At 33.4% G+C, this 16,080-nt stretch overlaps 1 protein-coding gene across 1 annotated transcript in view; it reads right to left on the bottom strand.

Annotated features, from left to right (window-relative positions):
* Window positions 1–2,148: 2,148 nt before the first annotated feature.
* The window catches only part of cd2ap (CD2-associated protein), a 52,067-nt gene continuing 38,135 nt past the window's right edge, over window positions 2,149–16,080 (bottom strand). Inside the window, exons 12-19 of the mRNA XM_051138696.1 lie at window positions 15,967–16,029; window positions 13,473–13,626; window positions 11,747–11,850; window positions 8,958–9,070; window positions 8,284–8,370; window positions 5,741–5,919; window positions 5,499–5,562; window positions 2,149–3,556 (exon numbers count right to left, since the gene is read on the bottom strand). Of these exons, the coding sequence (XP_050994653.1) occupies window positions 3,515–3,556; window positions 5,499–5,562; window positions 5,741–5,919; window positions 8,284–8,370; window positions 8,958–9,070; window positions 11,747–11,850; window positions 13,473–13,626; window positions 15,967–16,029 (806 nt within the window). The 3' untranslated portion in view covers window positions 2,149–3,514. The remainder of the gene's footprint in view (window positions 3,557–5,498; window positions 5,563–5,740; window positions 5,920–8,283; window positions 8,371–8,957; window positions 9,071–11,746; window positions 11,851–13,472; window positions 13,627–15,966; window positions 16,030–16,080) is intronic.

The following is a 16,080-nucleotide window of genomic DNA, read 5'->3' as shown; positions in this document are numbered from 1 at the left end:
GTGCCAAGACTTGAGTTCATGAGATGTCAGCTGACTTACTAAATGAAGCTACTCTTTTGCTAAACGATGGAGTTGTACGTGCATCATTGCGATAAGATTTAGCTCCTGAAGACAAATCTTAAATATGATATACATTGATTTTTCTGAAAACTGAAAAACCATTTCTAGAGGAGAAGATATAGTACAGGGGTGGCGAAGGTCGGTCCTGGAGAGCCGCAGCCCTGCATGGTTTTGCTTCAACCCTAATCAAACGCACCTGAACAAGCTAATCAAGGTCTGAAGGGTTACTGGAAAGCAACAGGCAGGTGAGTTTAATTAGGATTGGAGCTGAACTCTGCAGGGCTGCGGCTCTCCAGGACCGGCGTTCGCCACCCCTGATATAGTACATACACTACCAGATGACTTGACCTGACAGACAGCTTTAGCTACATAACATCAGTAATGGATCTCTAGTAAAAACAGGACTAAGCATAGGACAGGACTAATGCAGGACTAAGCATAATCTGTTCACAGGCATGCTTTTTCTTGGTGCTGTAGGGACTGACCGTGAAGGAACTGTTAACTGGTTCTGACCAGCTTGGCAGATGGAAACGTGTGTCTCTCACAGCATGTCTCCTTGGATCTGGTCTTAATCCAACTCTGCTGATTGGAGTGTTCCAAGTAGTTCCCTGCCCTTTGTGACCTGTCTGAGGAAAATCTCTAAATGTCCCTGCTCTCTAATCTAATTAACTTGTCAATAAGAAACCTAGAAGGCTGCACAAACATGACCTTCTGATATTAAGAAAATGGATTTGTAAGTCTATACACAATACTAGTCAAGATTTTAATGTTTTTAAAGAAGTCTCTTATGCTCACCAAGCCTGCATTTATTTGATCCAAAGTACAGCCAACAGTAAAATTTTGAAATATTTTTACTATTTAACATAACTGTTTTCTATTTGAATATATTTTAAAATGTAATTTATTCATGTGATTTTAAAGCTGAATTTTTAGCATCATTACTCTAGTCACATGATCCTTCAGAAATCATTCTAATATTATGATTTTCTGCTCAAAAAAATATATTATTATTATGTTGAAAACAGCTGAGTAATTTTTTTTCAGGTTTCTTTTTAAAAAGAAAGTTCAGAAGAACAGCATTTACCTGAAATAGAAAACTTTTGTAACATTATGTTTATTATCACTTTTGATCAATTGAAAGCATCCTTCCTAAATAAGTATTATTTTCTATCGTTTCATTCCAATAAACAACTAAATAAAAATTATACTGACTCCAAGCTTTTGAATGGTATAGTGTTTATAAGCTTTTAATTTCAGATAAATGCTGATATTTGGATCTTTCTATTCATCAAAGAATCCTGAAAAAAACATACTCAACTGTTTTAAATATTGATAATAATAATAATAATAATAATAATTATTGTTTTTTTTTAACAGCAAATCAGCATATTAGAATGATTTCTGAAGGATCATGTGACACTGAAGACTGGAGTAATGATGCTGAAAATTCAGCTTTGATCACAGGAATGAATTACATTTTAAAATATATTTAAATAGAAAGCAGTTACAGTAAAATACTTCACAATATTACTGCTTTTTCTGTATTTTGGATCAAATAAATGACATGGTGAGCAGAAGAGACTTCTTTGAAAATTATTACACATCTTACTGTTCAAAAACTTTTAAATGGTGGTATATATAGACAACAGTTATTTTAAAATATAATACAATTTTACAATATTACTGATTTTACTGCATTCTTTAACAAATAAATACAGTCTGAGCATAGGAGACTTCTTTCAAAAACATTCGAAAAAAAATTGTACCAACTTCAAGAAGAAGAAAACTATGATAATTCATAAACTGCAGAGACAAAAAAGGATTTCTGTAAATAAACATGATATTTATTTAGTTTGGAAAAAAATCTCAGCTCATGCAATTCAGTTTGTAATCATGTAAACAAGATCATTTTGATAGACGCTGAATGTGCACGAAGATCTTAAGACAATAAAATAATAAAATGGAATGTCTTCTACCCAATTTCAGACAACAGAGATGAGTAATTGTCCATGTACTTTCATGAGAGATCCTTTAAAGTTGCTTCAACAGAACATGAACATATTCATCTGATATTAAAGAATAGAAACCAAAAGGATGTGACTGTTTATTGCTTTAGGGATCAACCTGTCATCCTACTACATCAGCAACTCCACTCTCACACACAGACACAAACAAACAATCCCTGGTCACGAATGCTTTTAAAAAAGTATTTTCAGCTTAAGGGTTAAGAGGCCTGAGGAAAGGGCACACTTCAGTGCACTAAGAGTGTTTCATTTACTGCATGTTTCAAGGATCAGAACCAATTGATAAAAGATCCATTTGGTCAGCGGTACTTCTACAGCAGAGCCGATGCTGATACATCATTTCTGGTTGATGTTAAAAGGCAGAGTATTGCTACCATTTTGAGTGGTGACAAAAATACTTCCATCTGTACCAGCCACCAGTCCAACATCTGTATTTCATGGTGTTCGATATTTCAACTAGCCAACCAGTCATGCAGAGCAGCACTTTCTGAAAGATATCTGCAGAAAAGCTGAACGTATCTTCCCAATTTCAGCGTTTTTCAGGGGGCGGAACAGTGGAATAACACCACCGACACTCTTCGCAGCTTAAATTGCGAAATGGATTTCTTGCCACTCGTACGGTGAAATGGCACTGCTTGTCAAAGCCAGTTTTTTTTTCTAGGGAAGTGTGAATGTTAAACCAAACACGGATACACAAACCCAGTACATTTTCTTTATGATGTCACAATCGATAGACCATAAAAATATATCATGCTGTAGATCTAAGTATACACATATATATTTATATATATATATATATTTATATAGTATGAGAGCTCCCAGTATTAACACTTGTAAAAATCTTAACAGGCACAATAGTGTTACCCTGGATAGGAATGTTAGAGAAAAACAACAACAAAAAAAGAAATGTTCTCCCTTTTGAAACAAACAAACAGAATACATCATCACTATGGAAACAAGAGTATGCCATACATTTGATAATCATCTAAAGAGGCTAATATAGACAGAATATTGCTGAGATCATAATAGCTTTTTTTAAAAACTAACCCATGTCATAAAAAAAAACAAGGAAACAGCATTATCCCCCAACATTTATACAGACTCAGTAGTATTGAATGCATAATCCACTGCACTTCTCAATAAGTGCACAGACTGCATATCCAGCACAGTAGTAAGGTAAGGCCTCAATCATTTTTGTTGGCAAAAAAAAAAAAAGAGAGAAAAACAAACATATACATCTGTCATAATTACACTTTTCTAAACCTAGAAAAACCTCATCATGTGCAAATATTTGAATCTTACAATTTGTGGAGCAAGTCAGTGAGTGTAAAGATGATGTGAACGATATCCGTCCCTCCATCTGGAGGTCGCTTTCCACTCGTGACGCGACAGCCGAGCCATCAGTCCAGTTTAGGATGCCAGATTTTATTTCATGTTGATTGTACAAACTTCTTCAGTTTTTCTATCTCCATCTGAAAATAAGCACATACAATTTTCCTTAACATGGTAAACTTTTGTTTGCACTTTAAACCTGTTTGCTTGATCTGTGCATATCTCGCTCCTGATTAAGACAAGACAACCTAATCAACTGGAGAAAGCAATATTATGGATAGAGGACTGCAAGAGACTAGAGGACTGTATTTAAGCTTTTAGCTTAACAAGAAGTTAGCTGACTGATTGGATTTGTGTGGACTACTTGTACGGCCGGGCGATATGGACAAAAACATTTAAAGTGCTAAATGTTTTTCATATCAGTCGATACCGATAATTATCATAATAAATGTCAAGTTTATTTTTCTTTCAAGTTTAAGGGCTGATTTTCACTCCAAGGTGAAATCTGTAAAAACCAGATGGTTAATTGTGGTTTTAAACTTATTCTTTATGGTCAGAACATGACAAACATTTTGAACTCTTTACACTTTTCCAGTCATTTTTTTTTAACAAAATAAATTAAAAATAATAATAATAACAAATTTCTTAGTTCTACATGTTGTTATGAGTAATACTGTTTCAAATCAAGAAACAAGTCTGTGTTGCCTCATAATATTAATAATTATAATATACTAATACATTTTTCGTCTCTTAGAAATACACATTTGATAGTAGCTTGAGTTAGGATGCAGATTTAGATTTATGTTCATTATCAAAATCAGTAATATGGGTAAAAATTATAGAAACCTCATTTTTATATGGTGTTTTTTTTTTTTTTTTTAATTAACCATTGGTCTTTAATAGTAGCATACATTTAGATCATGATAGTTAAAACCATAAATATAGCACCCCAATACCATGGTAAAAATGTAATATGGTTTGTATGTATTTGTATGAAAAACAGTAGTTTAAATACATTTAGTATATAAATGCAAAAACGCTATAGCTTAATCACAAAAATACTGTAATTACATTCCATTACTCCTCCTTCAATACATTTAATACATTTCTACATGAATAAGATAATAAAATCTGACATGAATAGCCACATTTCTGACACAATACCATCGTACAGTTAGTGCTACTACTGTAAATCTATGGTAAATGATGGCGATTTGTAGATTAAAAAGCCTTCTAACTGTATCATTGCGCACAACATCTCTCCTGTTTGTCAGCGCTGTTTCATCTGGCTATAAACCAAGTAATTTGTGTTCTTTGGTGAATTCAAAAACGGAGATGGAAACTGCGTCTCATTTGGAAGGCTGCACACATCATCGGGGAGGTCTCATTTAATAAAACTAACTGTTAAATTGCAACGTAAAAAAGAAATTATAGTATTTTACACCTTATAAGGATTAACGGTCAATTTTATTATGATTACTTTTCTTAAATAAAACATCCTTAATGACGTGTGCAGCCTTCAAATGCGACCTCCAGAGGATGCAGCCTTCCAAATGAGACGTAGCTGGAGAGTCTGGAGAGTCTGTCAGCAGTTGTGGGTGGAGCCTAAGCAACATGACATCATACTGCTCAGAAAATCAAAACGGCTTGATAATTGAGACTGTTTAGGTTTTTGGGAATTAAAAAAAAGGAGTGAATGGATTTTCAGCATTGTAAGGTGGTTGTGTCCACACACTGCATCCGATGTCCCTTTTAAAATCGTTATATCTATAACATTTTAGATTACCTCAATTACCACAACTGATGCCCTGGCCTTGTGTGATGCCATATAACTTAGTGGCTAGCAGAGGTAGACTTTAGGTATTGTTAGTTTTTATGTTCAGTAAGTGCGAGAAACACTCAGCGGGAGACTCGGAGCCAAGTCAGACCCCTTGTGTTCACCCTGCTGAGTGTGGAAGCAAACCCAAGGCATCCTGCCTGCATTTCACTGTCCTCAGGAACAGCACTCTGACATCCGTTTACATCAAACTAACAGACTCTGACAAGCTGTAAAGAGAAATTCTGATTTAAAGATCGATTTACCTGCAGGGCCACTCGTTTGAGTCGTTCATCATCTAGCTCTTTTCGGAGTTCACTGAGCTCTCTCCTGCGAAGTTATAAAAGATTTTACAGAACTGCAAAAATCAAGGTTTTCTAAGTATTTTATTTACGAGATGAAACTTCAAAAGTGAATAAACAGCTTTTGTGCATTATATTTTACAGACATAACTCGCCCCATACAGAATACCAGAAAACAAGCAGCATGAAACAAAACGATCACTTACGACTGTTGCGTCTTCAGTAACTCTACAGACAGCACTAGCTCCTTTATCTGAGCCTTCAGTTCCTCCAGTTCAGATCCTTTGTCCTCCTCCTTGTCAGGTTTTGGTTTGGGCTCAGGGATTATATGGGTTGCCAAAACTGTTTTGGGTGCCGGAGATGGCAAGGGTGATGAGACAGACGTCTGCAAGAAAAACAGAACACAGTGTGTCAATAGCACGAAACCGCAAATTCCATGTGTTCAGCAAACAATACAGCTGTTAGGGTATGGAAATACCATTAACTTATAAAGTTACATACATATTTCTAGTTTTGTGATGTACAAGAATGACCTTGAACCAATCTCTGAGGTGTTTCCAGCTGAGAGGTTGACGTCATGTTTATAATTACTTAGAAGGAACGTTAATAACTCCATTCAAATGTAATGAAATTAAACATTCCTCAAGCTAAAAATGAGAGATATTAATAAACCACAAAAAAAGGTCACACAAAACTCAGGAGGTGGTCTGGGTTGAATTGTCCAAAGTGTGATTCACTTTGTTACAATATACACTACTGTTCCATATAAACTACCATTTGTTCTTTCTTTGTATGAAAGAAATGAATACTTTTATTAAGCAAGGATGTGTTAAACTGATAAAAAGTGAACTTATATTGACAGAAAAGATTTCTATTTTGAATAAATGCTGTTCTTTAACTTTTTATTTATCAAAAATCCTAAAAAGAAAAAATACACGTTCCAAAAAAATATTAAGCAGCACAACTGTTGCCTACGTAGATAATTCTAATAATAAATCAGCATATTAGAATGATTTCTAAAGGATCGTGTGACGATGAAGACTGTAGTAATAGTTGATGAAAACCATTTTACATCACAGAAAAAAATATTTTAAAGTATATTCAAATTGAAAAATTTATTTTAAATTGCAATAATATTGTGTACGTTGACAGTGTACATTTCGATTTGCATGACAATATTTAAAGTGAATAAAGTAATGCATCAATACATTAATTATTACACTGCATAGTTTCCACTAATCATAAAAAAATATTACTAATTGTTAGATATAATATTAATATTTAGATATAATTTATATATATTTAGAATAATTTATAGAATTAAAAAAAAAAAACAATATTAAGTTAATTTTTTTGTTTTGGTTAATTTTTTAGTTTTTTTTGTGAAAAGTAGACTGGAAACCAATCCCAATTAAAATCAACTGTCAAAAATACTTTTTATAATTTGCATGCAAATGCATGGTCTATCTCAACTCCTTGATTCCCTGTAATGTATATTATATTGTTAATACAGTAAACTATATTATTGCCATCTATTTAAATGTTTATCGTTTCACCAATTACAGTTGAAACATTGTAACATTATTTAATATTATATTTAGTGTTGATTACATTTGATTAATCAATATATATCTAAAAAGTAAGTATCCTGCTAATTTAAAGCTTTTATTTTTTATATAAGAAAATGTAATTCATTTTAGTGTATCACTAGTTAAAACACTAAGAAAATTGCTTTCCTGTATGTAATTTTTCACACCCTGCTGAACATGAAAGCTGCTGCATTAAACAAGATTCATTTGAGCTTTTTTAAGCAGCAATAAAAAATATAAAAAAAAACTCATCCAATCAATCTACAACCACATTATTTCTCATAAAAAAGAAACTGATATTACTTTTTTTGTCCAAATCAAACACATTTAATCCAAAAACTGCACAACTGTAAAATCAAGTGTGCACAATCAATTCCTTTCTTCTCTTTATTTCTGAAAGAGTGACCTTGTGCTAGTCCAAATATGAAAACCACTTGAAACAGACAGTGTGTTTTCACATAAGCTTGACGTAAAGAACACTACATACTAAAACAAGCCCTCAGTCTGAAGCCTTGTTTAAAAAAAAAATGAACCAGACATTCAGTCCAGATCATATCAGAGATGCTATTTATCTCACAAACCCTTGAGAACATAATTTCATGGGATGTATTTTTAAGGAGCCACAGCTAATCAGACAGGCATCTTAGGGAACTGAACCTTTTAAGATATCCTTTCAGTTAGCTATTTAACTACTTGATTCAGATATTGCAGAAAGGCACACAAAATTCTTGCCTTAAAGGTATCTACCTTATTTTTCCTGTAAAAGCAGGCACAGCCATTTGTTAATTTTATGGGCGTGGTTTCCAGTCCCCTCCGCGTGCAGCTATTTTTAGCTGTACAAAACAGCTCATTTTTCTGCTTTATATTAAAAAAACTGGTATGTCTTACCATATTAATGTATTATCTAAATTATGAGCACACTGGTTTGTAGTGCAAACCGTTTTACCGTTTACTCCACGTTGTTATTCTTCTCGTTGCTTCCCTATAGCGGCTAACGAACCGGAAGTCTCGTCCAAAGGCTTAGTTCCGTGTTGAAAAATAAGGTGGATCGTTTACCCAGAAATGTACATTTTATCATCACCTGCCCTCATGTCATTCTAAACTTGTATATACATCACAGCATCTTTTTGTGTGAATTGTGTAGTATATGTTTAAGGTACCTTAAACGAATTCTGTGTGGAAGGTGTAAAGTCAACTTCATCCAATTTCTCAATTTTCTCAGCTTTCTCACCAGTCTCCTTGCTTGGCTGAAAGAGGTTACAAAGCATGTTATATAAAATCATGGGAAGAGAAAAGCGCAAATAGCGCTGTACTTGACACACATCCCATCTAAGGTGTCAATTTTCTGACCCAGACAAAAACACCGCCTGATAGCTCCATTACACCACCCTTCACATAAGAACAGCATTTTCTTTCTCAATCAAAATGGATGTTATAAATCTGTTATAAAATTACCTATTAAAATAAATGTCAATGCTTAGCACCAAAATTAATGAAACAGTTATGGAAGCTGATTGGTTTGATATAGAGAATGTCACCTAATGTTTTCTTATTAATATAGTATCATTTTTATTCAATTTTATGTTTTTTTTCCTTCTAGGTAAAAGTATTTAATTACTTTTCTTATAAAATAACATTTTTATCTCCAAGTGGAAGGAAGGCACTTAATGAATGTGATAACTTAATGTTTTAATAAAACGTTATTTTAATTTTAAAAGTCCTACGTACATTTTTTTTTAATGTTATTATCTATGACTGTTTTAATTGGTCTTTTAGCATTCAACTGAGAGATCAGAGCCCAAGGCAACTAAGAATAAGTGTGCCTTATACTCACTGAGTGGCCTCTGTGAGCAGGCAGTCTTTTACCAGGCATCTTTGGTCGCTGCGCGGTAGGGTGGGATAACTTCTCAGAGGTAGAGGAGACATCGTCAAAACTCATGAGATTAACTACAGGAATAGTTCAAACATAAGAACAGCCTTCAGTCACACAGTCAAACATGAACCATCTCAGCTTAATCATAATTCAGTATATAAGTCATATATGAGCCAAAAAAAAAAATTTGGAGTTACAAGAGCCAATTTAAAAGTCACATGAAGTAATAAAATAAGTTTGTCTACATCAAAACCCAGCAGAGCAGGAAATTACAATTCATGATTGAGTGATGATAGTTATATAAAGTCAGAACTTCATGAAAAACTTGGAAAACTTTCCAAGCAATCATCTTGGTATGGCTGTCAGTTTGAGATCTTAAAATCTGCTACTAAAAATCTGGATTTTAATATGCCCACCACTACCTACCTAACAATTTTATCCCATTAGTCACCTTCTGAATGATATCTCAAAAAACAAGAACCACATGCTCTTGTAAATACTATAAAAAGCATAACTATGTACAAAAAATTTCCATGAAGTGTCAAATGTCTCTTTTCACTTCCTGTATCCAGTAGTGGCAAAAACAAACGTTGACGATTTTATTCTTCCAATGGTGTCTAAAAGAATCCAGACCCCTGCAGCAGTGACACGCTCACGACCTTTCGAGATGATGTGATTATAGCAGCTTTGGTGCTACTTTTGTCAACCTTTCAGACTGAAGCAACATCCCAGTGTTTTTTTTATCCACAAATAGAGAATCTACTCAAATGTCATACATTCTTTTTGAAGAAATGGTGTTTTGCATTGTTTCCATTTCATCAATTACCTACACATTTGACACATTTTCCAAGCAAAATGTAAGTGCCATTGAATTTAAACATAATTTCATCTATCTTTATCACAGTATTCATGCATAAGAACTAATTTAATACAAACAGGTAGACCTAACTGAAAATTATCAGAATAAGCTAATTGATTAGTTGCACTAATTTATCTATCAAGCAATTTAAACCAACGTCTAAAATATGCACAAGATTGATACATTTTCATCAAACAAATACACAAATGTATTGTATGAAGTAGCTGACATCTTCAGTCAAAAAGTCATTTCTCGGATTAATATTACTATGAAACTCATTGAAGTTAAAGAGGTCATCGGATGCTAAGTTCACTTTTACATGTTGTTTGAAAATTAATGTGGGTTGGCAGTGTATGTACAAATCTACCCTATAATGATAAAAATCCATGCAGTGGTTTTTAATTAATCTGTAAAAATAATGTCTCCTTTTTCAAATTGAGACATTCTCAGATGCCTGTCGTTGTGGCGTCACACTGACAGAGGCCGCTCTCACAATAGTTGATGTTGACATGAGCGTCTTACCTCAGATCAGTTGTAACAGTCCAACCTCCATGTTTTGATGCCAGAGCAGGGATGTAAGTTACACAAGAATTGAGCGATTGAGGTGTTGTGTTGCTGGATGTAATAATGAATGTAGTGGTCGTCATTTACTCCCGACATCTGAGCCACTGAAGATGCAGTGGGTTACGTTTGTTTATGAAGGGAATGTGGCTCCCGATCTACATATATCCATCTATGTTTGCGTGAATCATTCGTGATCCAGCTTCACTTACAGCAGAAGTGCATATAAGGGTTTTTTTTATGAATCTTTGCGATCGCCTTTCCTTATAACGTGGTAGTTAGCAAGTTTAGCGGCTAAATGTGGCTAAAGTAAACAGGCTCGTCACTCCACAAAGAGAAGAGAGGGGCGGGGTGAGCAGAGCTCATCTGCATTTAAAGGAACAACCCCTTAGAATGAGATGATTTTTGCAGAGCTCATTTTGACAAGGTAAAAAGGGTGTTGTTTTACACTACCATTGAGAATTTTTAACCAAAGTACATTATAGACTATTCATTAAGAGCCTAAAGAATCATATCAACTTGTGGAAAATGGACATCCGATGACCCCTTTAAGTAATTTGCACTTTTCAATTAATGTTTTATTTAAAGAAACCTTCAGAAAACTAATGACTTCTACAGTGATCCTTTAAAATCCTGAGGCACCTGAACAGAAATAATTGACCAGTCTCTTCCTTTATCCTTTACAGGTAATTTTAACATTTTTAGTCTGCTCAACAGATCTGGACCGCCACCCTCTGTGCAGGAAGAGTAATCCTGCTCCCAGCAAGGGATCCATGGTGCTAATCCATAAAAAGAGCTCTGCTACACGCAAACCACAGGAAAAACCATATAGAGATGAAAAAACTGAGCATACACTCTTAAAAATAAAGGTTCGTTATTGGCATCAATGGTTCTCTGAAGGACCTTGAACATCCATGGAACCTTTGAAATGCAGAAAAGGTTCTTTATAGTTAAAAAATGTTCTTCAAAATGGTTCTTTTAGGAACTGTTCACTGAAAGGCTCTTTGGGGAACCAAAAATGGTTCTTCTATGGCATCACTGCAAAAACATCCTTTTGAAACGTTTACTTTTAAGAGTGTACATCAACCAAAACCATTTCAAACACTGACATTATGGCCTCTATGCTGGTTGCTCTCAACTGGTGGGTTGCAGCTCAGAGTTAAAATAGCAAAATAATTGCTACCCTTTCTTACGTGTTTTGTTGTTGCATGTGTAAGTAGTGTGATCAGGGCCTATTTGTTTTTTTGCTAAACAATTCCAAACTACTTTGTTATGGTTTTGTTGCCACATGATGGTCAAATCAAATTAAAATCAGCTAAGAACAACTCACCCGTTTCTGAATTCTTCTCACCGCTGTCCACAACGTTTTTTGGCTTGATGGGTACAGGTTCGCTCTCTGGTTTTGTTCGTATAATGGGAATTTCTCCATTTTGCCTGTGGGATTTATTAAGAAAGGTTAATGAAGAAAACAATTGCCTGCAACGTCCACTGTCACACTGCTCTAGACAGTAATAAGAATACTAATAAGAAACCTATCTTTCATTAAAAATGAAAGGTATCACATATTCTGTATATCTTGCTGAAAAAAAAAAAAAGTATTTATCTAATAAGGTATTGCAACAAGCTGAGTGTAACATAAAAAAGCAATACATTGATACACTAGGAAGCACTGACTGTCAAATATAAATGTATGCATACATTTAAAATACATTTATAAATATAATTAATAATAATGAATTATAAATACAATTAATTATTAATGATACTCTATCTGATTTAATAAAACTATAATAAAATATGTACATTTATAAACATGATAATTCAAATGTTTACATACACTTGATTCTTAATACTGTGGTGTTACCTAAATGATCCACAGCTGTTTTTTTTGGTTGGTTGTTTAGTGATAGCTGTTCATGAGTCCCTTGTTTGTCCTGAACGGTTAAACTGCACACTGTTCTTCAGAAAAATCATATGCAACTATGACAGATGGTTCAAATGCTCACTGATGCATAAGGAGGAAACATGATGCATTAAGAGCCAGGGTAAATTTTAATTTGCATTAAGAGCCAGCGGTGAAAACTTTTGAACAGAAGGAAGATGTGAACATTTTTCTTATTCTAACTAAATATCGATTTTTTTTCATTTAGTACTGGCCTGCCCAGAAGCTACAGAAGACAAAAATTAAATTTACCCTGATCTTCAAATTCAAAAAGTTTTCACCCCCTCAACAGTGAGCATTTGAAACTTCTGTAATAGTTGCATACGAGTTCCTCAGTTGTCCTCATTGTGAAAAGATGGATCTCAAAATCATACGGTCATTGTTGGAAAGGGTTCAAATACATAAAAATGCTGAAAACAAACAAACAAACAAAGAATTTGTGGGACCTGAAGGATTTTTCTGAAAAACATCGGACAGTTGAACTGTTCAGGACAAACAAGAAACTCATGAACATCTATCACTAAAAAACACAACTGTGGATCATACAGGTAATAACACAGTATTAAGAATTAAGTGCATGTAAACTTTTGAACAGGGTAACTTTTATAAATTCAACTACTATTTTCTCTTGTGGACTAAACATCTTTTAGGTGAAATATCTTGTTCAGGTCAGTACTAAAAAAAAATAACATGCATTTTGTGTGATCCCTCTTATTTTGGTAAAATAATGAACATTTTTGCAGATTCTGCAAGGTGTATGTAAACTTTTGACCTCAACTGTATATTGCTAATCGCCATTTGTATTAACTAACATGAATAAACACCAAACAATACAATTTTTTGCAGTATTAATTACTCTGTTAATGTCAGTTAATGAAAATACAGTCATTCATTTTTAGTTCAGGTTAATTCACAGTGCATTAACTAATGTTAACTTTCAATTTTAATAATGCATTAGTAAATGTTGAAATTGCCATTAACCAAGATTAATAATTATTAATAATAATTAATACTATGAATATGAAATACTGAATTTAACACCAAATATTTAAGTGTGCTATTTATTGTGCTTTAAAATCTAAAAATGTATTAAGATAAAGCTTTTGACACATACACTTGCTTGGGGGCTGGTGATGGAGCGAGAGGCAAGTCAGGTCGTTTTGTGTGGATGGAAGGACGCAGCAGTCCCTTGCTTGGAGGCACAGGTTTTTTCGGGGGCACGATGGGGCCAGCAGGTTTGGCGGGTTTCTCAGGCAAGGGCTTGACAACTTCAAATAAACAAAGGACACAAATATATATGTTGAGATAAAAATGTCTACCCAGACAAAGCAAAACACACGACTTCCTGCCAACATTGTCACTGATTATAGAAATTCATATAACTATCAATGATTTGAAACATGCTAATTATCTCTCTATAGATTCCAATCTCAGAAATCAGTTGAAAGTCATGAGAATGGAAGCAGTAATGCATAATTTAATAACTGGTTTAAATGACATCAGAAACTTTCACGAGCGTACACAACGGCGTCTCAAAGTAGGTCAGGAAAGATTTTGGCAGGATGTTTGAACCACATCGATCTGCTTCTATCTTCCTAATTCAATCTTTTAGGTCACATAAATCACTCTTTTTGACATTCACATCACAAGTCCTGTGTTTACTTTCTGACACTTGCTCTAAATAAGAGAGGCTTCTACTTGAAAAACATGAAGTCCTGCTTTTATACACCACAGAGATGATCAGATATACGTTCCGGTAGAGATACATTCATACGAGAAAATAATTGGCAGGAAGTCTTTGATGCAAACACAACAGCAGATACTGCTAGACACTGTTGGTCAGAGTGTATGACATTTTTCCTACAAAGTACAACATTATATAAATCACTTCATTAACATTCAGAGTACACACACCAGATGACCTAATGACCATCATTTGCACTTAGTTATATTAACAAAACCAGTCATAAGTAGCACGGCTATATTTGTAGCAACAGCCAAAAATACATTATATGGGTTAAAAAAAAAAAAAATCGATTTTTCTTTTATGCCAAAAATCATTAGGATATTAAGTTAAGATCATGTTCCATGAAGATACTTTGTAAATTTCCTACTGTAAACATATCAAAATTTAATTTTTGATTAGTAATATGCATTGCTAAGAACTTCATTTGGACAACTTTAAGGTGATTTTTTTTTTTTAAATAAAGCTTATTTATTCAGCTTTCGGATTACGCATGAATCTCTTATGACTTGTTTGTGGTCCAGGGTCGTAAATACAGCTTTGTATTGATATACACTTCCTGCCTCAATTTAATTCCAATTCATAAATTCTTGATTTTACAAAATTCATATATATTTATTTCAAGTGCATTTTGCTTATATATGTAAGAAACAATATGAAAATATTAATTTTGAAAATTGACAACAGGGCCCAGACTATGCAGATCAACTGCTATTTAAAACTGTCAAGACTAGCTGAAGTAAAAGTTAAACGGCATTTTGTGCGTACAACCTTTATTATAAAACTGTGTAACATTATTACGGTGCCGTTTAAAGGTTTATGTCAGTAAGATTTTTAACGTTTTTGAAAGAAGTCTCTTATTCTCACCAAGACTGCATATATTTGCTTAAAAATACAGTGAAAACTAATTTTTTGAAATATAATTACAATTTAAAATCGCTGTTTTCTATTTTAATAATTTTAAAATATAATATTTATTTCTCTGATGGTAAAGCTGAAATTTTATCAGTCATTACTTCTGTCTTAAGTGTTACATCATCCTTTAGAAATCATTGTAATAAATCAATTTGGTGTTTTTTTTTAATCATTATTATCAATGTTGAAAACAATTTTTTTTGTGCAAGCTATGATACATTTTTAAAGATTTTTAAAAAAATCTTTTAGCTTTTCTTTGAATTTTTTTTTTTAACATAAATGTCTTTATGGTCACTTGAGGTCAGTTAAATACATTCTTGCTAAACAAAATTATTTTAAAAATAACTATTGAATAAATAAAAAAATTAATAAATTATTCATTTAAAAAAAAAAAAAAAAAAAAAAAAAAAAAAAAATCATACTGACCCAAACTTTTGAACGGTAGTGTGTAAAATGATAATAATAATACAAACTTCTAACAGAATCCAATTAGTTAATCTATAATTAATCAATTATCAAAATTATCAAAGATGTCTGCATTGTGAGGTTCTAGCTGTGCTCAAAGCTTATGGCTTCAGCAATCTAGTTGCATTGTGACGCAGTGCTTATCTGTTGTGAAGATTAGGTGTAAAAGTGAAATGACAGCATTGCTACAGTTCCTGATTGAAACCATGTGTAAATAAGCAAGAAAGATTTTCCTTTAAAAAGTCTCTTAAAAAGCGCTTAGCAAGTGAATTAATAATAAAAAAAAAAGATGGTAAACCTGGACCCTGTCTTAATTAGTCATTTCAGATATTAACAGATATTAGTCATTTCATTTCAACCAATGAAGAACTACATTTGTACACAGAACTTTCTTCTTTTTCATTCTTCAAGACATTGCGTTTCACCACAGTCGGCAAGTAGAGTTTGTGGTATAACAACAACTGGGAAGAGAACCCTCTCTTACCTTTATCTTCAGGTCGTGACTGCGGTTGCTTCTTGTCCACACTGGGGGCCTCTGGTTTCAAGACTGAGAAACGAAGCATATTGATTGAGTAAATATGATTTTTTTAGGTACTAC

Source organism: Labeo rohita, chromosome 20 (genome assembly GCF_022985175.1).
Source record: "Labeo rohita strain BAU-BD-2019 chromosome 20, IGBB_LRoh.1.0, whole genome shotgun sequence".
NCBI classification, from domain to species: domain Eukaryota; kingdom Metazoa; phylum Chordata; class Actinopteri; order Cypriniformes; family Cyprinidae; genus Labeo; species Labeo rohita.
Note: the sequence above shows the minus strand (reverse complement) of the source record. Positions and strands in the feature narration are given on the sequence as shown.